The 26,253-nt window shown below is 46.7% G+C and overlaps 3 protein-coding genes across 3 annotated transcripts; 1 reads left to right on the forward strand and 2 right to left on the reverse strand.

Moving 5' to 3' along the window:
* Nucleotides 1-10,723: 10,723 nt before the first annotated feature.
* On the forward strand, nt 10,724-12,196 carry LOC107276810 (protein IQ-DOMAIN 17). Its single transcript, XM_015774545.3, has 2 exons — nt 10,724-11,581; nt 11,672-12,196. The coding sequence occupies exons 1-2, from the start codon at nt 10,856-10,858 to the stop codon at nt 11,855-11,857; spliced, it is 912 nt and encodes a 303-aa protein (XP_015630031.1). The 5' UTR covers nt 10,724-10,855; the 3' UTR covers nt 11,858-12,196.
* A 605-nt stretch (nt 12,197-12,801) lies between these two features.
* LOC4331532 (glutathione S-transferase F11) lies at nt 12,802-14,278 on the reverse strand. Its single transcript, XM_015773517.3, has 3 exons — nt 14,032-14,278; nt 13,909-13,957; nt 12,802-13,827 (listed from the first exon to the last, which is right to left on the reverse strand). Exons 1-3 carry the CDS (start codon nt 14,185-14,187, stop codon nt 13,073-13,075), a joined length of 960 nt encoding a protein of 319 aa, XP_015629003.1. The 5' UTR covers nt 14,188-14,278; the 3' UTR covers nt 12,802-13,072.
* An 8,623-nt stretch (nt 14,279-22,901) lies between these two features.
* Nucleotides 22,902-24,147, reverse strand: LOC4331533 (glutathione S-transferase F11). The gene is made up of 3 exons (XM_015773601.3): nt 23,870-24,147; nt 23,704-23,752; nt 22,902-23,613 (listed from the first exon to the last, which is right to left on the reverse strand). The coding sequence occupies exons 1-3, from the start codon at nt 24,020-24,022 to the stop codon at nt 23,138-23,140; spliced, it is 678 nt and encodes a 225-aa protein (XP_015629087.1). The 5' UTR covers nt 24,023-24,147; the 3' UTR covers nt 22,902-23,137.
* Nucleotides 24,148-26,253: the final 2,106 nt, after the last annotated feature.

A 26,253-nucleotide genomic window follows, 5' to 3' on the forward strand; every position in this document is an offset into this window, starting at 1 on the left:
CCCACGTATGAAAATGACTAAATTGCCCTTGAAGCATTTTCATCTCTACTACTCCTCTCCTCCAGTGCGCCTCGAACCCTAGCCGCTGCTGCCGTTCGTCGCCGTCGCCGGCACGGTGCCGCCGCCTCGCCTCGTTTATCCGCCGCCGGTTGTCGCCGGCACGCCGCCGTCACCACCTCGTCTATCCGCTGCCGCCTCTCTAGCAGCCGCCGCCGACGGTCGTTGCCGTCGCCAGCACGCCGCCTCGCCTCGTCTATCCGGCAGCGCGCCTCGTCTATCCACCGCCGCCTCTCTAGCTGCCGCCGCCGCCAGTCGTCGCAGTCGCCCGCACGCTGCTGCCGGTCGTCGCCGTCGCCCGCACGCTGCTGCCGGTCGTCGCCGTTGCCGCCGCCTTGCCTCGCCGGCACGCCGCCGCCACCGCCGCAAAAGTGGCTGAAATAGAACAATGGCAAAATAGATCTTTCAAACCTCCGTTAGTCTCCATTAGTGCTGATTCCATCCAAAGTGGCGCACAGTTAAACGAAAGTTTGTGTCATGGCATACAGGTGACTCAAATTTTTTTTATGGCACACACGTAACCTCCAACTTTTTTAATGACATAGGGGTAAAAGATTCTCTTAGACGCGGTTTATCTGGAGCGTCCAGTCTTCCAGCGGACGCGACGTTGTTATAGCGTCCAAGGTTTCTAAAAACACATTCATCTGCTCACAGTACCCCAAATCAGAAAGGGAAAATTGAAACCATGCCATTATAATTTTGCAAAATTTAAGATATGCCATCCTGACCCACATGTCATTGACTCATGTGGGTCCTATATGTCATTGAGATATCGATGGCATATCTCAAACTTTGTAAAATTATAATGGCATGGTTCTAAATTACCCAATTAGAAACCCACCATTGAAGCACCGATCATGAGCCTCGGCGGCCGCGGCGGTGGCGGCTACCAGTGGCGCTAGTTCATCACGATCGAGCCTTGGAGTGTGTGCCCGTGGCCGTTCTGGGTGCGCATCCACGAGACTGAGTCTCTCGGCCTCACGCGCGGCGTCCGGCCATCTGGTTAATTAGTCATCCTCTTACACGGCCATGTACTGGTTGTATGATTACCTCTTTTCGATTTTTGCATTCAAGAGTAAATGAGTAAATCCCGTGTGGTATTCTTTTCTTTATTCATACATTGCACTGATACTGCCTCAGGCGATAGCTGTTTCGTGCTTATGTTTTAGAGGACAATGACCGAAATATGAGCAACAGCCATCGTAGCAAGTGCTTGTAAGCTAATTTGTCTGTCCATTCTGGCCTGTTTTCTCAACATAGCAAGATGATTAAGGAGACAATAGACAATAGTGTGCACATAATCTGGAAAAATGATTTAGTTTTACTGTAGGACCAATCACCATACAATCCTAATTTTTGAGTTGCAGAAAAAAATATACCAATTGTAAATTGTTTGACACGCTCTATTAATTTTTTTAAGGTAACTAGTAAGATGAGGGCTACTCAAGATGGGCTAAGTCGGTCAGCTGCAAGAAGTGATGGAGTGCAAGAAGTGATGGAGAGCTAGGCTTATTAGATGGAGATCAAACTTTAGTTCAGCAAACTGAACAAAGTGTTTCAGAACGTTTCAGTAGCACTGCTGTGGATGCCCCATTGCCAGCTCAAAATCTCAAAAGTTTAGAAAAATGTAAGTTATAGCTTGTTTCGTATACTTGTTTCCAAAAAATAAAATAAAATGATTGACTAATTTTTACCCTATGTATGCAGGCTAATGATGGTGTGTAAGAGTGTCAGGTTTCACCGTACGTGTTGGTAGCATTCTATACCATTTATTTATGTGAGCCGCTATTGAAGAGGCTTGGATTTTATCAAGTTGCTTAGATGGGTGGAATGGGTATATATGTGCAGTCTATAAGTATAAGCGATGTATACTCAATGCAAAGGACTACTGTGCATATTACAAAGGAGTACATCTGCATCTAGCAGCATCGGTGATGATGATAGTTATTTGATCGATGCACTAAAGTTTTTAATCATAATCTCCATCTAGCGCTGCAACCATTGCAGGATATAAATAGAATAAATCTAAAAATCCGCTACTTGATTAGTACTGATGTCTAATCAATTCGAAACAACCAAAAGAAATACCTTAGAGCAAATAATCTGCGATCCCCACTTGAATTCTGATCATCTAATGTAAGATTTGGGCATTATTAGTTCTCCAGTAAGAGAAAATTAGGAGAGAAGATTAGGGATATGAACTGTAGGATAATGAAGAAAGACAGCAATAGGCCAGGTACCAGAACTCAGCAGCGTGCAATTCCGATCCGTTTCGTTATCTTTGTTGCGTGTGTGCAGTTGCTCGGGCAAGGCCGCTATTATGTTTCCGCGTCCAGGTTCCCGTTCAAGGACACGGTAAACACCAGGCGTCCAAGTTAGGCGCTGGCAAAGGGTAGCATCCCCATGAAAACAACAGGACGCTACATGACCACAACGTCCTGCTTATTAATCTAATTTAATTTCTATGATGCTAAAACAAAAAAAATATATTTCTCATCCTGCTCAGAGTAAAAAAAATCGGGCGCGCATCCGTGTGTGCGGGAAACGCGCGCACACGTAGGTTACGCAGCCAAGCGGCCCGAATCGATCGCAGGTTGGGTGAGGTGGCCGTGATGGTACGTACTACGTACTACCGCAACTCCATCACGATACGAAAGTGGGATCGTCCAAGAGCATCTCTACCAGCCTCTCCAAATCAAACTCTCCAAACACTCATATAGCCAACTCTCCATCTGATTTAGAGCATCTCCAACAGTCTCCTTATTCAACTCTTTAAGTTAAATTTTAGCAATTTTAAAGCAAAATCGTGCTCCAACAGACTAGCTAACTGGATGGCCAAGCCATCCGGCTAGCCAAACTACTCCTCCCGCCGGCCAAATTTGGCCAGCCAAAATAGCCTAGCCAAATCGTGGGTCCCACCGCTTTCCCCCCTCTCTCTCTCGTCAGATGAACGCCGGCGCCGCATCTTCGCCGCTTCGCGCCACCGCCCATCCACGCTGGCGCCGCCCGTCCGCCAGCTCCGCCCCTCCGCGCCGTCGCCTCTCCTCGCCGCCCCTACGCCGCCGCCGCCCCTCCGCGCCGCTGCCCCTCCGCGCCGCCCCTCCACAACGCCGCCCCTCCACGGCGCTGCCCTCTGCTTTGCCGACGCCGCCGGGGCCGCCCCTCCTCCATTGTCATCCTTTGCCGGCGCCGCGCCCTCCGTGCGACGATGAGAAGGAAGGAAAGAGAAAAAGAAAACGAAGGAAGGAGAAGAGAGAGAGATGGGAAGAAGAGGAGTGGAGACTGACATGTGGGTCCCTTGTTATTTTGGAGAGTATTAATAGAGAGTCTGTTTGACTAGCCAAATTAGATAGAGAGTTGGCTATATGAGTGTTTGGAGAGGCTGTTGGAGATGCTCTTAGCTAGTCAAACTACATGCTTACTCCAACAAACTCTCTATTAATACTCTCCAAAATAAAATCGGACCCACATGTCAGCCTCTCTCCCCCCTTCTTCTTTCTTTTTCCTTCTTTTCCCCTTTCCTTCCTTCCTATCGAGGTGTCGACCACGCTGTTGCCGACGGCGGCCGACGCATGGCGTGCGGTGGTGCGATGACGCGAGGAGGCGGGAGGCGGTGCGGGGAGGCTGCCGGATCTAGAGGCCGCCGCTGGCTTTGCGGTGACGAGGCGACGGCGGCAGACGAGGTGGGAGGCGGTAAGCGATGGCGCCCGACGACCTCGACGACGACCTCAACGATGACGACGGCGCCCCCAACGACCTCGACGACGACCCCGACGACGACGACGACGCCGCCCCTGACGACCTCGACGACGCCCTCGGTTGTAGATGACGGTGGCTTCGGCAGTGGGGCGGAGGGGCAGTGCCGGCAGAGGGAGGGCGCCGGCGCGGCGGAGGCTAGAGGGGCGCCGAATCTAGGGGATGGGTAGAGAAGTTGCGTGATGAGGAGGAAGTCGTGATCTGGGGAGGGGGAGAGTGTACGGGATGGGGGGGGTGGGGAAAACGCGTGGGGCCTACAATTGGAGAGGCGATTTTGGCTGGCCAAAGTTGGCCAGCGCGAGAAGAAGTTTGGCCAGTCGGATGGCTTGGCTAGCCAGTTAGCTAGGCTATTGGAGTGTGTTTTTATCCAAAATTACCAAAATTTAACTTGAAGAGTGGGATAAGAAGTCTGTTGGAGATGCTCTTACGCCAGATTTGGCTTTACAGCGACCCCAATTCTCTGCAAGCGGACTTCCGTTTGTCTGAATCCTTCTTATGGTTTTGTACTTCAGTTCAGTGCACTGAGCCTAGCTAACCACGGATCCTTAATAAGATGGGTAGTTTGGCCTCTGAATACAGATCGTACGCTTGCAATTTGTGAGCGTGATACACATGGTTCGGCACATCGCAATGATTCAATGGATCATCATCATTGCACGCATGCAATCAGAAAAAAAGATCAAGTACGATATATTACTCCTAGTTGTTATCAGTAGTTGTTGCAGGGTATATTGACTGGCTATACATAGTGCTGCACGCAGGGAAATAGGGGCATCTTCCCTGCAGATGGTGAGACACTGTGCCTAACCTAATTTGCTGAGCTAAGCTCCAGTGCAGACTAGCTCCCCTGATTCTAGCTACTTCAGAATACATATAAACAATTCTCCGCTCTATACGTTTTAGGGGTCAAAATTCGGATAGAATTGGATTCGATCAAAGATTTAAGCGAGCAAAGTAAATCTGATCGAGGCAAGCCAGTGCACGCACGGGCTTCGCAAAAGCGACATTTATGGTTAAATTTGATTCCTGCTCCTTGGCCAATGCGATGATCCATTGCTTTGACTTGTCAATATCAGGACCAGATGCGCAACTAACTGATGATTTTGTCCTCAGCAATGCAAGGAGATATCCATTTGTCAGTGGAGAACCCTAACTGCCAAAAAGTCGAAAGTGAAAAGACGGGCATGCGATTCTGATATACGCAGCTTTTTCGATGATAAATCGAAAGCAAATCCTTTCTTAGGGCCAATTTGTCTGTATAAATATTTTTGAATTGAATAGAATTGATTCGATCTGGCACTCATTTTATATTTGGCAGAATCGAACTTTCCTGTTTCTGCACACTTGCGGAGCAATTTTCTGTTGCTGCTGCATGTATAGCCCACTTCCTCTCTCCTGTTACGTTTGATCTACTCTATGATCCATACAATAAGTTAATGAACCACTTTGTATACAATACAAATGGAATAATCTTCCTGAACTTTTTTCACAGTTATTATAGCTCAACGACCCAATCCAAATTATCCATCAATCAGGCCATGTATTCTTAGGTCTTCGTGTTGTTGCCTACAAATCCACTCTAGTGAAAACAAAGGACGCCGACGTTTTATAAAAACAAAGAGGTGCTCTTACACATAGCACCACTTACTAATCTTTAGCTGTTCTCCTCAAAAGTTGCCTTGCTACAATAATCTTTCAAGCTAGTTAATGATCACACAGAATGTGGCTTTTGATTGATCCAAATACAACTAGTACCAAAGCCTTATAATCAGTTATATGTGCTCAATAAGATATAGCAATGCCAACACTACACCTACTTGAAAAGTGTTTATTTCACTATGCTCCTGTCACTGGCCCATAGGCTCTTAGCATATATTATACATAGAAGCATATGCAAGATCAGTAGATCACACTAAAGTTTGCATGGTTCAGATTGAGCCTCAAGATATTTCAGGATCCAGTGTGAAAGCCTCCTTTTCTGTTGCCAATCATCTCCATTGAATGCAATCTGTAGTAAATTAAGGTGGTGTTTGGATCCAGGGACTTAACTTTAATCCCTGTCTCTAGACACTAATTTAGAGTATTAAATATAGACTATTTACAAAAACTAATTACATAAATGAAAGCTAATTCGCGAGACAAATTTTTTAAGCCTAATTAATCCATAATTAGAGAATGTTTACTGTAGCATCATATAGGCTAATCATGTATTAATTAGGCTCAATAGATTCGTCTCGCGAATTAGTCTAAGATTATGGATGGATTTTATTAATAGTCTACGTTTAACATTTATAATTAGTATCCAAACATCTGATGTGATAGGTACTTAAAAGTTTTAGTCCCATCTAAACAGGGTCTAATAACCGATCGAACAGTATGATTGTTTGAACTCATGGATATGATTATGAAGCGCTATGGACACGCCAAGCCACACGCCCACACTTGATTTGATTTTGCTTATCACCGTGGCATTGATTCGAACAATGTATCTGGAGAGATCACATTTTTCAAAACAAAAAAAAAATCTGGGGAGTTCAGTTCAGACGTAGCACACGCATATGCCCCTAAACGGCTTTAGGGGCTGTTTGGATGGACTAATTTTTAATTCTTATCACATTGGATGTTTGGACACTAATTATTAGAAGTATTAAATGTAGATTATTGATAAAACCTAATCCATAACCCTGGACTAATTCGCGAGACGAATCTATTGAGCATAATTAATTCACAATTAACCTATGTGATGCTACAGTAAACATGTGCTAATTATGGATTAATGAGGCTTAAAAAAATTGTCACGTGAATTAGCTCTTATTTATGTAATTAGTTAAAATAATGTCCAAACATCCGATGTGAGATTAGAATTTAGTCCCTGAATTCAAGCATCACCTGAATTCCTTTTCAGCTAGCAGAAGGTTATCCATTGTTTTTGGTTGCATCCTTTATGGCTAAACATACAGAAAATTTCAGAGGCAATTACCTCTGTTAATCTACATCTCACACGTTGCTAAAAAAAAATCCGGGCTAGAAGAACCAGTTGTAGTGTTGTACCAGTAATAATTTACATGTAACTCAAATATATTCTAGTGAAAAATTCATCCATGATCAGTATGCTGCTAAAAAAAAATCATTCATGCATATTTGTGAGTTTTCAACTGTGGCAGTAAACTTCTTAAGAACTTCCATACTATAATCTATAATATCTCACATAATCTGCAGCAAAGAATTTGTTCCTCCAGTGCATGGGCAACGACCGAAAAAGGCAAATCACCATGAAATTCGCGGGCTAAAAAGAAAAAGGCAAAACAATCTGGCTGGAATGGAGGGGAAATGGAGCGAATTCTTGCTGTTGCTGCCGTGTAGTTGTGCACTTGTGCGTGGGAATCATCTCGCGCGGCCGGGGAGAAGACCGCATCTGAATCCTCACAGCGACGTCGTGGTCAGTCAGCCGAGCCGTTGTCTGGCGGTGGTAGTGGACTCGTGCAAGGTCCAACTGATCGATCATCGCGTGACTTGACTAGACTTCACTTTTGAGAGGGAGACTTGCCTGGCAATGGTAGCTATTGACTTAGACTTCATATTTCGTCAACTGAGATGCAAAAGCGCTCTGTAGAATTGAATTGCAGATGGAGCAGTTAAGCAGGTCCATCTCTGTCTCTGATTTGGAGCCCTGCTTTGTATAAGTTTAAGGGTTTATTCCACGTAAATTGTTCAATAGATCTAATAGCTAGTTTTAATGTTAGATTTGTTGATTCTTTGGTCTTCTCATTCTCTTTGGTGATCGGTGGCTATCGCATTTGTAAGGTCTTTGATGTCGGGTTGCCCATTATTCAATTGGCAGCATCGGCTTTATCGTTCAGATCACCGGTGTGTTTGATGACGTTGTTTGAGGATTTATAAGATGGTGATCGATTTCGTTTGTATACTTCTATATTTTTGTTTGTACAGGAGTTGATCAAAACTGTGGCTACGCTCATCAGCTCGTATCTCTTATGTTATTCTAGCAAGCAGACTATCTTTATTTCGTTTTGGTAGTTGTTCTTATTTGACTATTACGTGTAAAAACACTAATAATCTCTATACAAATGTAATGTACATTGTTTCAATGAGAAAAAAAAAAGATCCAAAGTAGTACCAAAGCGCAATGCTAAGCTGGTTAGGTAGCAGGTTACAAGTTAGCTATAAACACGTGGATGAGATCAGAGAAGAGAGAAAAGGAAATTGGGCTACAGATTTATAACCAACTTCGGCACGAACTTCAAAATGTTATGTGTGTACGAGATGTGGCACTATGTATTAATGATGCAGTATATATTTATAGATAACTATTGCATGAATAGATTATTAAATTGGCTATAGATAATTTGAAGCTACCAGTTGACTATACTATTAAACTTGCTCTTAGTTTGTGTTCGTTGCTTGAAGTTCCTAACTCATTCCTTCTCGTTTTACGTGTGTACACTCCCCAAACTATTAACGATGCGTTTTTTCAAAAAAAAATCTATAGGAAAGTTGTTTGAAAAACTCATATTAATCTTTTTTTAAAAAAACTATTAATTAATTATGCATTAATTAGTCGCTCCGTTTTACATGCACCGCAAATTAGTTCCCAACCACCAGGAAAAAAACCCCGCCTTATGATTGAATCTGAGCCATCCAGTTTAAGTTCTAGACACATGCATTTATATTTGCGGCTAATTATTATTTCAGTGGTAGCTTGGTAGGTGACATATGCATCGACAGCGACACGCTTGTATCAACTTCATCAATATGAAGATATATCGTACAACGAGATGCTTATGCTAACTTTGTTAATTTCAAGATATACATATTGTTAATTTTAAGATATGCTAGATAATAAAACGTCGGTCTACGATGATTTCGTCAATATTAAAATATGCTGAATAATAAGACGTCGGTCTATGATGATTTCGTCAATATTAAAATATATTTATATGCTGGCTTAATTTTTAGAGGTGCTAATAGAGATAAGGGTGTGCGTGTGTACGTTTATAAATGCAAGTATGCGTGTGTATAATAACATCCGCGTCTGTACCGTATTTCGGGGGAAAAAAGTAGTGCCAAAGCTGAAATTAGTTGACCTCAGCATCAATTACCTTCAGTCTGTACCGAAGTTCAGCTTCATTCGCACCCCCATTCGCATCAGGCAGAGAAGATCATAACGCGCGGTACTCATAACTCAGGGAATCTGTTGTTATTATTCTCCACAAGGAAGATGGGCCGAAATCCCAGAGGCCGGCCTATTCTAGAATCAGTAATACGGGCTTCCCGTCGAGGCCCACTACATCACCGTCGAGGCGACCATCACCGACACGCCAACGCGGCACAAACCAAATCGATCGAAAACGAAGCAGTCCCCAGATCTAATCCCTTCTATCAATAAAGTTAACCTCGTGCTTCCACGCCATCATTAAATTGTAACCGTTGGATGAATGTATTAGATCGCTTCTTAGACGTTGGATGAAATGTAACATATAGCCCAACCCATTAGTCACCGGGTGAGTCTCTTCGCCTCCTCAGTACCAAATGTAGCCCACATAAACACATTGGCCCATCTCCACACACATCTACATGTATCCAGCCCGTTAATCCGTATAAAAGAGCTTTATGGCTGAACACCCCTTCAGTTGACATGTGCTATCTAAATTATCTACAAATTTTGAATAGGGCTGTTAAAAAGAATTTCTCCAAAAAATCTATTTGTTTCTTCTTGAGATTGTACCTCCTATCTAACAAATTGTTGTTAACCAAGTCCCGCAGCAACGTGCGGGGCATCCTCTAGTTATCCAATACGCCCTAGTCCTCACCGACGCTTCCACCACGCGTCGACGCCCCGGCGGCACTTCCGCTCCAGATACTCCTCGCGCGCCGCGCCACGCCCTTCACTCAGCAAGCCCGCCTTGCGCCGGAGCTCGGGTACGTGACCGACTGCTGGGAGATAAGAGATCGCCCGAGCCCGGGATTAAGGCAGAAAATAGGGGAGAGGAGGAAGGAGTCTCTGCTACTTTGGCGGCGTTTTTTTTTCTCTATTGCTCATGAAAGCCGGCGTGATCTAGGGTTTTGGGCATTGGACTCGGTGAGTCGTTCCAGGTGTGGTTGCAAGATGTTGTAGTCAGACCCAGAGTTTTGGCCGTGGCACCATGTCAAAGAGTGGGGGATTGTGCGCAAGCCTGACGCCAATCCTCTTGGAAGGAGCAAGGGGACATGGCTGTTCCGCTGATTTCGTACCTTCGTGAGTTTTCCGGTTCCCCTCCATCATCGTTATGTGCTTTTGTTATCTTAGGTCCTGTTCAGTTTAATATTATTTTCAACCATTTTTTCGTAAAGTTACCAAAATTTTGGCTATGTTTAGTTTGTTGCCAAATTTTAATAAATACATATGAAATCTTGCTAAAATTTTTGACAACCTTACCAAAATTTGGCAATGTCAAAACTTGGTAAGATTGAAAATGATAGCAAAGTAAACAAGCCCTTATTTCCCTTGGATGGATATTGTCAAATTACTCTAAGCTCCATGCCTCATGTACTATCTGTCTTTTAGGACAAACAAATGGTTGCAATTATATGCAGTGTGCTTGCGCTAATTGCCAAACATCAGTTCAACTATATTATAAGTTCATCTATCACGATTATTTACTCTTATTTTTCTGTACTAGTGATCAACCGCCCTTCATTTCAGAAATAATGCATCAAAGCAAATATGCGGATAAGTAGAACTAGTACAACTTATGCTGTACCACCCATCCATGGCTCACATGTTACATCCTCCCACGTTGCTTATACAAACAATGAATGAATAAACTACAGTCTGTTCGATCTCACGCGCAAACCTCAAATAAAACGACCATACCGACGGGCGACGGCCCGACGCCACTACGCCAGCTTTAGAGTTAGAGGCGCGCACATCGCTTGGATTTGCTCTGCACTGACTCCCATATATACCACTTCGCCGGCTAGGCGACCCAGCCATCCTCTAACTCGCAACACGTAAGCCTGCACCAAGAACGACTCTTGCTTGACCATGCCGAGAGCGCGAGGTCTTTCCTGCCTCATGTCGCCGCTCAGCGGCAAGCGCCACGCCGGTGACGCACGCCGCAGCAGCGCCGCGTGCATATGCTGCATCGGCCCACACCACAAGCCGTCGTCCGCCGTCGGCGGTGGCGGCGGCTGCGTGCCCTGCCTCGCTCCCCACGCCGACCACAGCGTGAGAGCGCCTCTCACCAGCTGCTGCGGCAGCGGCGGCGGCGGCGGTGACAACAACCTCCGCGGCCGCAGCAGCACCACCACCAGCGCGCGCACGCCGCGCACACCCAAGACGCCGTGCACGCCCACGGCCAGGCGACTCTGCGGCGTCCGCTCCCGCACCCCGCGCCGCGGGCAGGTCGGCTGCTTCCAGTCGTCGGCGCCTGCCGCCGCAAGGACGCCGCGGACTCCCACGACGCAGCGCGCGTGCTACGTCCGTGGCACGGGCACGGCTCAGGGCAACGCGAAGCTGGGCAGGCGGCGCCGCTGGCTCCGGTCCACGGGCCAGACGCCACGCCGCACGGCGCGCGCGGGTGGCGACGTCGGCAACGGCGGCGACGTCAAGGTTTACAACACTGGCCTCGTGGAGGCCGCCGCCGAGGAGTCGGTAACAAAGGAAGAGGAGACCAGCTCGAACGACGAGTACGCGCTGCTGTGCAGGCAGGGCTTCCCACGCGAGGACGTGGCCGCGGTCACCATCCAAGCCTACTTCCGAGGCCACCTGGTGCGCGCGTAGAAAAACAAAAAAACTTATATCTAACCGAGACCTGTTTGTTTCGGCCATTGGTAAGAGGATTTTGCTTGTGTTTTGCAGGCGAGGCGAGCGTTCAAGGCGCTGAAGAGCCTGGTGCGGCTGCAGGCGGTGGCGCGGGGGGCGTACGTGCGGCGGCAGGCGGAGGTGGCGATCCACTGCATGCAGGCGATGGTGCGGCTGCAGATGCGCGTGCGCGCCAGGCAGATGCTCACCAAGCCCAAGGAAGGGCAGCTCTTGCCGAGCTGATCATCAAAGCCGTACGTGTGCAGTGCACGACCACGTTACCGTGGGAAATAAACGTCGCCTGAATAATTCTGGAAATCTATCAAGTTAAGATGTTTGGCATTTGTTGCTGCCGAGAACATCGACATGGGCTGTTGGCCTGTTGCTGTGATGAACTTCCCGTGGATTTGTAATTCTAAATATCTGTAATTCATATGTTGTCCTTGGTTTTTTTTACCCGTGGAAAATGCTTAACTGTTTCGTTTGGGAATAACCCATTTTATTTTGTTTTCTTTTGATTAACTTGATCCTGTGACCCGAAGAATTATTTGACCTATATGGAAGTAGTTTAGTTGTACAATCTTTAAGATTTGTTTTCATTTATCACCCAGGCTATGTCGTGCCCCTCATGTTGCACAAGTTAATTAGAGCATCAACAACAAGCTACCTATATGATTTCCAAAACTAATTTTGAGGGATTTTAATCCAAAAATCAGCTCCAACAGATCCTCTACTCTCCTACCCGAGTTTTGGAGTTCCCTTCCCCCGGTTGCTCGCTCCGTTTATATGCGGGCGCGAAAGTCGCTCCCAATCACGCAATCCTGCCTCTCTCCTTCGTTCCCGCGCGTGGGAGATAGCGATCTTTCTGCGCGTGAAAGAAAAAAAATAGAATTTTCTCTTGGTAGTTTAACAGAAGGGCCCACTTTTAAGTTTTAGGGATTGAATTTAGGCTATCTATTGGACGGAGGTGTTTTTTCACTTCCTATTTTCAGTTTAGGAAACCAAAAACGAATTTTTAAAAGAAAATTATAGATAATCTGTTGGTGATGCTCTTAGTCAACTTGTATCATGAAATCCTCTGTTTCGTAACCGGTTTTCCTTATTGTCATGCATTAATTAGTGCATTACCACATGATCTAAAAGGAAAACGGCTTATGGATAAAACAGTCAAACTAAACTCATGGAAAGGACACAATCAAAACTTCACTTTCATATGAAAGGGGCTGGCCAACATTTTATTACAAGGACGATAGGTAAACTGCGACTGTTACAACGGTAGAAAAACCACGATGCCGAACAAAACACGTAGTGACGACGTACTGGAGGCCGGGCCAGACAATCTGCGACAAATTAATCGACACGGCGCGCAAATGGCAAAGGCGCAAGTAAAGTAACAGTAGGAAGCATACGTGACAACCCCTTGGAACTCATGCAGCTCGATCGTCGATATGCCCATGTTTAGTTGTTGTAGTTCTCGACTTGCTCGTTGCGGTAGTGCTGCTGGCCCTGGCCCTGGCCCTGCTGGTGCTGGTAGTTGTTGCCGGCGGACGGCGATTGCTGCTGCTGCTGCTGCTGGGCGTTGCCGGCGTGCGCGGCGGACGGCGGGCGCTGCAGGCTCTTGACGTACTCCCACGACTCGCGGCTGGAGATGTTGTTCCACCACCTGCTCACGTTCTTGCGCGCCTCGAACATGCGGCGGGAGCGCGGGTCGGAGGCGAGGCGGTCGGCGTTGGGGAGGTGGGACAGGTCGGCGATGGTGAACTTGTCGCCGGCCAGGTACGCCGCCTCCTCCAGCCGCTGCTCGTAGATGTCCAGCAGCTTCTCCAGGTCCTTCTTGCTCTTCTCGAACACCTTCCGCATCTCCTCCTCCTTCTGCTGCTGCTTGTTGCCGTTGGCGCCGCTCGCCGCCGTCTTCCCGTCCGTCGCGCCGGCCACCACGCGCTTGCTCGACGCGTTCGCCACCTGGACCTCCCTGCCATTGCTGTTGCCGTAGCCGTTGCCGTTCCCGTTCCCGTTGTCGTTCTGCTTGGGCATGTTGGGCGGCAGGAAGGCGAGGCTGTAGACCATCTCGGCGCTGGGCACGTCGAAGCTCTGCGCCTCCGTCTGCAGCCACTGCTCGATGGACGCGCGCTCCAGCGCGCCCGTGCCGATCAGGTCCGGGTTTCCCTGCCTCGCGTACTTGTGCGCTATGTGGCGAAGGATCCCCCTCGACTCTGCACGCATGTACGCATTCCACACCATTATTTACAGTCGTTCAAGTGTCAATCCGTACTACAAATCTCAATGCTAATTACCGGACAGGGTGAGGTTGTCATCTTCGAACGTGAGCGCCTCGCCGAGCGGCTGCACAATTTTCCCCAGACGTGTCAGTCCGAGAATTGCACAACGACAATGTGGTATGCAGAGCATGAGTATACCTGAAGCTTGAGATATTGGGGCATGCGCTGCGTGCCGCGGTACGCGTCGACACGGACGAGCTGGAACTCGACGTCCTTCTCGAAGAGGCACATGAGCACGCGGGCAACCTCCGCCGAGGTGGGTGACCCGAAAACCTTCACGCTCGCCGGCGCCATTTCAGTTGCAGTGGGCGGCTAGTGACTCTACTGCAACTGTTGGTTGGGATTTGAGAAGGAAGTATTATGCAGATGGTGGTGTGTTCCTGCCGTTTGGAGGATAGCTTGGGTGTGCTTATATACATGCCAAAGTGGGGAGCATAACACGCTTTGCTTGCCAAGAGGTAAATCTAAAGACAAAAATCAAAGGGGGGAAAAGAGCTAAAGAGCAAAGCGCTGGATGCCAAAGGGAAAGACAAGGCTCATCTCTGCTGCCAAGGTTGTCTTGTGCATCATATCATCATCACACCCGCAAGCAACCAGGCGATGATGTTCATTAGAAAACATCATAATTTGTGTGCTTTAACAAGATCTAGTCGAAAATAGCAAGGTCTGAGAAGATTTCAGGGTGAAAAAAAGGAAAGGGAAAGATTCTGTTTCGCCTTGATTTGTTCAAGATCTGCTTACCAAAGGAAGTTTCAGATTATTCTACTACTATATGTCAAGTGCAAATATCTTCAGAAAGAAAGTATAGTGCAAAATAACTCCTAGTAATTCTACTACTCATGTGCTAAGGTAATTAAGTTGTTGCAAATATCTTGAGAGAGTGAACATACTACAGCAGACGAAATATATCAGATTAAAAGAGTCTCCAGATCATTTTTTAAAGAAAAGAAGAATCTCCAGAACAAAAACATAACATGACAACGTGACACCCTGATACATCAAACAAATCTCGTTTAATAAAGAAGTAGGAGGGAAAAGAGTTCAACAAAACATGGAACATTCCCCTCAATCTCAAATAATTATACACTAAGCTGATATCATCAAGCTTTAATAAAGGGTATCCTTTTCTTCTTTTTTTTTATTCTCTGTTCTTCTGAAAAGAAATACAGGGATTCATGAATTTAACTCTTCAACTCTTGTTACTGTCATATGCTAAGGGTTGCAATACCGCCTCGCAACAAGTTTAATAGTATAGCCAACTACTAGCTCTAAATTATCTATAGTTAATCTAATAGCTAGTTCATACAATAGTTACCTGTAAACACAATTAATATATGATTCCACCTATTATATACACATATATCTTGGAGTTCGTGCTGCAGCTGGCTACAAATCTATAGCCCGTTGGTGCTCTCTCACATCCTTTATCTCCTCGAAATGTATTTATAGTTGACTTATAGTCTGCTATTGTACTTGTTCTCAGTTTTTTTAACACCTAATGTATAGTGTTAAACTCAAATAATAAACTCATCTCAAAATATAAAAACATGGGAGCATTCGTAGTATTAGGATAAGTCTACTAGGTTACTGTATTCTACGATAATGGAGGTAGCAAAAAAAGAATCTTTACATGTTTTTGAGGTTGGTGACAATCTCAATAATTGTGAGGCGATTTACAACAACACCCTTCCCAACAGGCCAACACACGAATATTTGGCCCCACTACATCGTCTAAGCTTTAATCATTAGCATATCTGTTGTCTTAAATTAGAGACCACCTTATATACACATATACACATAGACACGTTAAGAATGTGCTGTCTTTTGCCTTTAACCGTATTACACATTAAAAAAGGTATTGAGGCGCTAGGCTCAAAACGTAAATATCAGGGTTGTTTGGTTGACACCCTCAATTTACCACAAAAGTTTTGACAAAATATGGCAAACCACATATTATGTGGTAATTTTGTGAAAAAAATATATGATAAGTGGGCCTAATTTCTTAAAAAAGTGAAGTGTAACATAGTTGTAGCAACAATCAAATACTAGGCTAACTTATCAAAAGTGGATAACACAAATGTGGTAAAGTGTGGCTATCAACTAAACAATCCCTAATTTATCGCATTTAATTTGAAATTTTAGTGTAAACATTTTATTTGACCTAAAAAGTAACACCCGATTTACAGCGTAGTTTGTTCATGTTAAGGAGTACTACTCCTTTTTAACTTACGAGCCGATGCGAGGGTAGAGTTTCAGTTCATCATATTAACAATGCCTTTTTCTAGTTGACATGCAGATTAATTAATTCACATGAAAATGTCCATGAACTCGGGACTGAGTCCAGTTTTCACGCCATAACGAAAAATCGGTTATCTTTTCACCCGCCTCTGTCTAACTACACACAACAAGACACGGTGAAACTATTTGGTTGTCATAAGCACTTTATGAAAGTTTTTACAATGTGAACGGTTCGCACTTAAATGGGTTTTAACATTGTTGAAACTTACTTTTCAAGTCCGTCAAAAACCACCCATCCAAAGTGTAGTTATTTATTTTGGAGGATCTTAATTTAAAAACGAGTAAAATGAATGGAATATCATCCAACTTATTAGGTGTGTCGGAGTCATACAGATCACTCTACTTTAAAAATACACATTTGAGTCACTAATCTAACTATCCATACAAGCATATGTGCATATGTTGTAGGTATGTCACGTAGGGTTGAAAAAAGGCAGTGTATCGTATGCACGCACACAGCAAGGTAGATGCACTCATGCACACACCCATCCGGAGCCTTTGGATCAACATCCTGCGGCCAAGACCCCGAGTGTGGTATTTTTGCAATTAGCCGCCCGCCTCCTCCACTTATTTTTACGAAAGACCCCTCCACAACTCTCTTCTTCACTCACGCAATCCATTTTGCAAAAAAAAAAGAAAAAAAAAGAAGAGAAAACTCATCCCATTCTGGATCTGGCACAACGGGCACAAAGCACGCGCATCATCGGGCTTCATCGGTGGAAAGGACGATTTCGAGCGGCGCCGTATTCGGACTTCGAAGGCGACGACTACAACGCATCGGCGGAGACGACGACCTCAATCAGCGTGGCCGACGGAACAGTGACGGTGAGCCTTTGGAGCCAGAGATTTGGAGCGACGGCTCATCTTCAGAGGCTGTCGCTGCTCTCATCGTCGTAAAGTTTGTGAGGAGAGTGGAAACTGAGCTCGGTTGGTGCCTGGTGAAGATTGGAGCTGGATGTTTGTCACGCCCCGAACTAGCCCCAAACGGAACTAGCCCGTGACGCTCCAAATTAACCTGTTAATCGATACCAGTCCTAGGAAACAGTGCTAGTATCATAGGAAGACAGAATATCACAGCAACAGAGGTCTCTTTATTACAGAGTAGGAGTACAGTCATGTTGGGCTGCGGACAGATCTCGAGCTCACAACTGCATTACAAAGGGAAAGCGGAAGCCAAGACTTGGACCAATCATCACAGGCGCGACTTGGGAACTAGACCGAAACCCTAAAACTCATCGTAGCCGACTTGCTCCTGGAAGAACTCCTCGTCAGCGGGATCCACTTCATCTTCTTCAGCAACTGGGGGGGATTATTTATATAGAGCAAGGGTGAGTACAGGAGTACTCAGCAAGCCATGGGAATTAAGTGTTTAATGCAGGCTTCAAAGGAAAGGCTGTTGTTTTTGCAACTGGTTTTATTTAAACTCCTTTTTGAAACAACTAAGTGAGTGCTTCTCAAACGACACGGATGAGACAGTGTGTCTCGTCCGGTCGGAGTATGTGCAACGTATCAGTCTTTGAATTGATTCAAGGTTAGCACCTGGCCAACAGCTTTCAAACGGCCACCCGGGCCTGGCTGATCCCATCAGCCGCAGATTTTTCAAACATCGAACCCATTCCACAACAGTAATTTCACAAGCAGTAGTCAAACAAAACTACGCTAGGAATCACCTCACATCCGCCCATGACCGTGGGCACGGCTGTTCGAACAGTTTAATAACCTCTGCAGAGGGGGTACACTTTACCCACATGACATTACTAGCCTTGGTCACCCAGCCTGTGCAGAATAGCCACGTCTGGTGACTTTGGGGCTTTCACGTCAAGGCATTTCGAAAGCCGACACAGGGTTACCATATGCCAACGAGAGGGGTCCCAGACCAACAACAGGTTAGGTCCCAGACCATACTGTGCCAGGAAGCCCGGGGGTTCTCCCCAACACCACCCCGTTGAATCGACATGTCTCTTGGCATCATGGTTCCCCCGATTAGCTAGTTACTCAGCCAGGGGTGTCCCATTCCACCCATGTGGTCGCACTTGCCTTATGTTCGGATGAAATTCCAAGGAAACGGTCCTTAAGTGCAAGAGCAGGAAACCGTACTCCCGGTACGTCCCCCGGTCCGCGATTTTGGAAATTCATTTTAGTTCGCAAGCACCGACCCAGGTGTCGGGTTTTCCAAGTCTTTTGTAAAACCCCAAGTTTTACCCATCATTGGATATTTTAAATTTGAGGGGAGGTGTTCCGATGCCCGTGCCCAAAGGCCCGTGCATCGAAGCACAACAGTTGACAAAGGAGGTTTAGGTGTTCAATAATTCAAGGAGGGTAATTGCAGCAATTAGGATTGCGACCGGCAGGCTATCTCGCAAGCCGCGGCCGATTTACTTGTGTTAATCCTATTCATGCAATATTTGCAGAAAAGAAATACTTAGTTTTAAATTATAGGTGCAAGATGATCAAAGGTGACTTGCCTTGCTCGAGATCTTGAGCTTGATCCTCGAAATCCTCGCACTGCGGGTCTTCGGGCTTCGAAACTACACGCGAAACGGGACAACTCAACAAACGGCGAAAATAAAGCCCTATTGTTGACCTCTAAACGTGCCATTAAATAGATCTCGAGATTTGAGGAATTTTGCAAGTTGAACGGAGTCAAACGGACATACGGTTGAGAAGATATTGAATTTCTAAGATTATTGGATTTTTGGTCTAAAGGAAAAAGGATTTAATTAAACCCTTTTGAAAAGAAAAGAAAGAGGGAGGGGAAACAGACTTCCCTCGGGTGGCTAGGGCACGACCCGAGAGAAAGGGGCGGTCGGCCGAGCTTAATGGGCCGGCCGGCCTGAGAAGGCGGCCCAAGGCACGCGCAGGAGGAGAGGAGAGAGGTAGCCGGTGGGCCGGGTCCATCTCGCGTGGTCCCGAGTGGGACCCGCTTGTCGGCGGCTCGGCTCACCGTGAGCGAGGAGCACGCAACGCGGCGCTAGGGTTTGGAGCGGGGCGCGGTGCACGCGCGCGGCTCGTGGTGGGTGCGGATGCGGCGGCCCCACACGCAGCCTCACGGCTCGCGGTGGACTGCGCGCGCGAGCGGGGCAAAGGGGAGCGGCGGACCGGGGTCGGCTTGACCCGATCTTGGCCGAGCAGGCGCCGACGTGGCGCCTACGTGGCTGCCACGCGGGCCGGCGGGAGGTTGAAGAAGGCGACGGCCGGAACGGACAGCTGACGGCAGCTGCGAACGGCGGGGCGAACCACAGCGATACAGGCGAAAGCGAGCACACCGGGTGGTTGCACGAGACGAGGGGAGACGAGCCAACGGCTCGGATTCGCCGGAGGGAGTTCGAAGGCGGCGGATTGCGGCGGCGGCAACCGGCGGCGAGAAAAGAGGGAAACGGCAACGACGCGACTAGGGTTCGATTCCTCCGGACTAGAGCATCTACGCGGCCACCGGAAGTCCGTTTCTAGCATCGGATTAGACGGAGACACTACGAGAGAGGCCGACGACGTGCGGGCGCTACGGAGCACGGGCGGCGACGGCGGCGAGCACACAGCGAGCGGCGGCAGCGGTCGAGGCGGCACCAGCTAGCTACGGGGAGGCTATACGAGCTTCTACCGAAAGCTAAGGGGAAGAGGAGGAACGAGGAGGGAGAACGGGGAGGAGGCACTACAGTGCGGGGTGAAGGGGCGCAGTGACGATGGCCGACGGCGCGGGGCGTGATCGCTCTGGCCTCGGGCCGGGGAAGAGGAAGGAGAGGGTGCGCCCGGAGTCCACGTCACGCGTCCTCGCTCGTGCCGGCTCCTCCGACACGCGCGACGACGAACGGCGACGGCGAACAGGGCAGGGTGCGGCAATGGCGAGGGCGAAAATGGGGAAGATTGGTTTGGGGAGGGGCTCGGGTTTATAGGGCAGCAATGTCGGTTTGGGAGGGAGGAACTGACATTGGGCGGTCAAGCCAGCGAGCTGGCTCTCCGGCTAGCGGCCAAAACGGCGACAGGGAGGATGACGCCGGCGGAGGGGGGGAAGGGGGAGAAGAAAAGACAGAGGGAAAGGAGACTTGCCTCTTGCCACTTTGGGAAAAGAAGGAAGGAGGGAGAGGGCGACGAGGCAGTGGGAGGAGGAGCTCTGCCTCCAACCCTTGGAAGCATGCGCGGTGGTGGCGGGGCCGGGTAGTGACGACGGCGATGACGGCGGGGGCGGTTTGGAAGGGCGCGGCTACAGGGCGGCAGGCGCGGGTTCAGGCGCGGCAGGGCACGCGCGCTGGCTCGTGGGGTAGGGCGCGGCACAGGCGGCGCAGTGCCGCAGGGCGCGTGGCCGGACGGCGCAGGCACAGGCAGCAGGCGGCTGACGACGGCGGCGACCGCGCGGGCGCGCGCGCGAGGTAACGACGCGCGGAGAGTTTTCCGGGGATGGAGCGGGGAGGGAGAGCGGGAGAACGAGAGAGAGAGGGAGAGCTCGGCTCGGCATCGGCTCACGCGCATGCGCACGCGCACGCGGCGCGCGGGCAGAGCGAGGGGAGAGCTGAGGGAGAGAGAGAGGAAATCAGCCCACCGAACCTGAGGGAGGGAAAATAGACTTTTGCGGAGGAATTTGATTTGGGAAGGATTTGGATTCGGGATTTGAATTTGACGATAGATCGGGGATTCGAGATCAGGGATTGGCATGGAGACTTACAACAAGCAAAGAAACAGATTTCGCAATTAGGGTTTTTTTTTAGAATTTAAATTTTCCTGCTAGGCGCCACGACGGAACGGGCGCTACAATGTTTTTTTTTGTCAAGATTGGATCGTATCCTTTTATGGGGTTCTATTGGTTTTTTTAGCTTGAGATTTATCATCTTTTGGGTTCGGCTACCTGTGTGCTTGTCTGAAATGAAGTCTGAATTGCCAGTCCACTTTTTTCGCAGAGAAATTTGTTCTTTTAGTTGTATTTGGTAGAGTTTCAGAACCAGTAAGTTGTGCTGCTCATCAATCATCAGTTCATCCTCAACTGATAGGTGAGAAGATATTTAGCCATTAGCTACATGCCAACTAGTTGAGAAAGTTTTTTTCCACTAAACTTGAACAGAATCTCTGCCACAGCGATACTCAAGAGTAGCAGCACTGCGGCAGCCTCTCCGGATGCGGCGTTGCTCCAGATTGCTGTCTCCGCCGGCGAACCGTCGATTGAGGTCGTCATCGATGGCCAGCATGTTATTTTCGCTGCCTACGAATACAAGCCGTTGCTAGAGATTTCTGTCTCCGCCGATGGTGGGAGTGCTTGTGCAAGATCCAGAATGAAATGGGCGATTTTTTTTCTTTTCTTCTTCTTCTTCTTCTTCTTCTTCTTTTTTTTTTTTTGCAAAATGAACTGCATGAGTGAAGAAGAGAGTTGTGGAGGGGTCTTTCGTAAAAGTAAGTGGAGGAGGCGGGCGGCTAATTGCAAAAATACCACACTCGAGGTCTTGGCCGCAGGATGTTGATCCAAAGGCTCAGGATGGGTGTGTGCATGAGTGCATCTACCTAGCTGTGTGCATACGATACGCTGCCTTGAAAAAAAATGCATATAGAAATATGCAGAAAACATATATTTTTCGATTCACATAGCATTACTATGAGAGTTATCGTACCGGGGTAGCCCATCACAGTACTCGAAGTATAGATCTCTAGCGTGATACAAGCCCAGGCCCATGTAATCTGTTACTATAAATGGCGGCGAATAGGGAGATAAAAACCTATCCCACCAATCTTGACAGATGGCAGGTACCCAGAATTTAAGGGATATCGCATCCTCCTTGTCGCCGATCACCCTGCTGCTATATAAAGGGAATCGACAGCACCCCTTGGGGGTTACGCACTATCTTCATTCAACACTCATACATAGGTAATCCACCAAACAACTGGACTAGAGTATTACCTCATCCCGAGAGTCTAAACTAGTATAAATCACTATGTCACCATTTCTTTCTAGCATCTAGCGTACTCTATAAATTTTATTACCAGTCTTAGAAATCGACAGCTACCAATTAACAATACACGAAACTAGTGTAATCAAATCATTTCACTTGTACCTATTTTGACGAGTTCTAGTTCCCAGTCCTCTCTCACTTGGCATCAAACTCTAGCAGCTTTCATTGTTAGGTCTACGCATTTTCAGAAGTATTTTTTTTAATTTTAGGTGGAATGCCAAATGTATGATATACTCACGTGGATAATTAGATGAGCACATGGCTCACTTAACTTATATTAGTGACTCAATGTGTATTTTGAAAGTAAAGTGATATATACATGATACACCTAAACAAGTTAAATAACCCTTCATGCATTTTACTCTTTAGAAAAAAAAAGTTTTTTTTAAGAACATGATGACAAAAATAAACTCAATGTAGTATGATGGGTTGGATTTTGATGCTATCATTTCCAAGACTATCCACATGCGCGTGGTTCTTATTGCATACTTCTTTCGTCCCATATAAAACAAAAACTAATATGAAATATGACATATTTAGTACTATGAATCTGAATAGATTATTGTCCAGATTTGTATTACTGGAAATACCATATCATGTACTATGTTTATTTTTATGGGATGGAGGAAGTAGACAGCAGTACAATGGATCCCCCAAAGTATTATTGTGTATTGACCTAGGCGTTAGCTAGGTCAAACTACGTACTCAATTGTTGGCCCATGCTAGCTAGACTTGCAGTAAAATTAGTTTTTTCGGAGGGCTACATATACTGCCTGCACATGAGCAAAAAAGGCTGGGACACATTTATATTTATTGAATCGAAAGACATGGCGTTGCAAAAGGAATACACTGAGAGGAGACCTCAAGAAGGCTTCATATTATTCTTAGCCGAAACGACAATTAACGTAGACGACAACCACATCACTGCATGAAGCCCGACGAATTAAAGCCGTGGACGAGACAAAGCAGAGCTCGCCGCAGAATGCAAGAGAGTTTTTGAGCTGCGCGTGCGCATATCACTCGAACGCGCCAGGGTGCTCGCTCTGCATCTTGACCACCTGCTTCCAGGAGGCGCGGTTGGAGATCTCCTCGTACCACCTCGCGACGTGCTTCTTGGAGGTGAAGAGCTTCTTGCCCCTCGGCGACCGCGCGTTGACGATGTAGTGGGAGTTCGGGAGGTGGGACAGGTCGGCCAGGGTGAACTCGTCGCCGGCGAGGTACTTGTTCTTCGCCAGGATCTCGTCGTACACGTTCAGCATCTGCTGCAGCTTCCGCTCGTTCTCCGCGATGCGGGCCTCGTCGGCCGGTATGTTGAGCTGCGGCGCGAACGCCAGGTGGAACACCAGCTCCGAGCTCGGCGCGTCGAAGCTCTGCGCCTCCGCCTGCAGCCACTGCTCGATCGACGCCCGCTCCAGCGACCCCGTCCCGTAGATCGTCCTGTTCCCGTCGTCTGGGAACTGAGTGCTCAGGTATCGGCATATCGCTCTTGAATCTATGCCACAAAACAACAAGAAGATTAAGAAACAAGAATCCATTTGTTAATAATTCAGGTGATTAAGAAAATTTAGAAAGCAGTAATTACCAACAAGAGTCTTGTCGCCATGCTTGAAAGTCACCTGCCCGGTCGGATCCTGCAAAAGAACATGGGAGGGGACAGAATGAAGCCAATGTACGTGCGTGATTGTTTCATTTCCAAGAGCCTAAAATTAACCGAATGGATTGAAATGGCATGATGATTTTATTTATACCCGTAGCTTGATGAACTCGGGGAGCTTGTGCTCCTTCTTGAAGGTGTCTATGCGGATGAGCTCGAACTCGAGGTTCTTCTCGAAGAGACAGGTCAGGACCCTCGCGACGTCGGTGGACGCCGGCTGGCCGAACACCTGCAATCCTGCCGCCATTGCTCAACTCTTCCCGGTGATTAAGCTAGCTAGTTTTCTTCCTCGGTGATCGAGCAATGTGCTTGTGGATTTGCAGGTGAAAGTGACTTAACCTGTGTGGCTCGCTGTGAGGAGGCAGAGACGCCGATGGGTATTTATAGGGATGGATTAGGTGCTTGCCTTGCTGCAGAGGATTACAGGACGGCGAGGAAAAGAGAAAGCTCAAAGATAAAGAAGAGCTAGCCCCTGATTCTTGCTTGGAGCAACTATCATCTCCGGCAAGGAAAAGAGACGATCCCCCATGTGTCTCGGCGTGATCTTTTATCAATAGGGTAACCGATACAAAAGAGGCTGCGTGCATTTGTCGGAATGAATATTGCAAAGAAACGAACAAGGTACACAAGGCATACTGGCAGGGGATGATGAACGGAGCAGGGGTTACGTACGCTACGGATTTAAGGTTGGATTCAGTAGGTACACTTAGCACGTTCTTTAGAGCTGTTTCATTCCGATTGTTTTTGAGAGAGAAAAAAGGTAATGTCCAATCGAGTGTGATGTTAAACAGGACATTCTAGAACAATGGAATTTGATCCGTCCGAGAAAACAAGTATATCTTGAAGTACGAGAGTGCCTTTTGGTGCTACTGCTACCCGTGTATGACGACGTGGCTAGATGCAACGGCAATCACAGATTTAGCTTAGCATTCTAACCGATAAAGTTGCAAGGACAGTGTTGGGGTAGAACCGTAGAAGAGGGAACGAGTTCAATGACTTCAATCGGCTCGTCCACCACTTGCAAAGTTGTGGCTCACATACATCAGATCATATGAGCGATTTTGCTATGCATTTTTTGATCAAATTTCTCATCAAAATTTGTCAGATATAAAACCACGACACGAAATCAGGGTCATTGTTTGGCTTATTCACAGAAAAAAGACAAACGGTATATTTACAAACAAAAAAAAATTTATGAATAAAATTTTTATATACGTGTTCTCAGCGATCTAAAAGCAAAAACTGAAAAATAAACTATGATGAAAAAACTTTCAAAATCAATACTAAATTTAATGTTAAAAATTCAAATTTTGACTAACAAGTATAAGCATAAGTAAAGATGAGGCCGGTCCTAAAACGGGTTGGCCTGGATAACCTGGACCCCTACAAATCGGGCGCCCGATCGTGGGTGGGAAAAAATCGGGACGTCAGCGCCCGATTTACGTGCAAAACTATTTTAAACTGATTTTTCTCTTAAATTACTAATCCAAATCATGATCCAATTGCACCATTAAATTCGTTATAATTAAATCTTCAAAACAAGACCACACATGGATATATTCCGACAAAAAAAATTAGCTTATTATTGAATTATTTTTAAATGTTGCGATGTTCCACCAGGTATATTGGAATTGTTTCACTAAGTTGATCGAAAATGTTTCACTTGTTTAAATCTGGTGCTGTTTCACCTTATATAAAAATAATATTTAAGTAAATAGCAAAAAATTGTTTCAGTTCATTGTAACATTTAATCCATACATAGTGAAACATTATAAGTACACTAGGTGAAACATTTTTCGGTGGAAAAAAAATAAAACGAATTCCCTTAATAGGAGGTTTCCAAAATATGTGGGTTTTTTGTTGCACTGGAATATTTCGTTTACTGCAACATTAGATCTATACATAGTAAAACATTATGAGTATACTATGTGAAACATTTTTTTATGGAACAAAAAATAAACCAAATTCTCTTAATAGAGAGTTTCCAAAATATGTGGGATTTTTGTTGCAAATGAGTATTTTAATTCACTGCAACATTAGATCTATAAATAGTGAAACATTATAGATAAATTAGGTGAAACATTTTTTAAAAAAAAAGAGAGAGAGAAATGGGTGGGTTCACGTGGGAGGAGGGGCGCGCGGGGGAGCGATCTGGCTCCCCCGCGCCGGTCGCACGACCCAGAGCATTTTCGGGATAACCTGAGCCTGACCGTTCGGCCCAACACATCAAACCCTATAGATGATCGGTTGATCTGGTGGCGAATGGTCGGCAAATCGGCAGCAAGACCCTGTCTAGTTGCCAGCGGTTTCAAGACTTTAAACGATTCTACTCTGTCTGCCTTTCTCCCCTTAATTGTGCATACCATTTAATTTTTTTTCCGTTGCAGGATATACAAGACCATACTAATACTATACACACATCCGCAAGTGGTCTCTTAACACACTAAAAAACGGACGACCAACACAAATCTCTAACTT

The sequence above is a fragment of the Oryza sativa genome, chromosome 3 (genome assembly GCF_034140825.1).
Source record: "Oryza sativa Japonica Group chromosome 3, ASM3414082v1".
Lineage (NCBI taxonomy): Eukaryota > Viridiplantae > Streptophyta > Magnoliopsida > Poales > Poaceae > Oryza > Oryza sativa.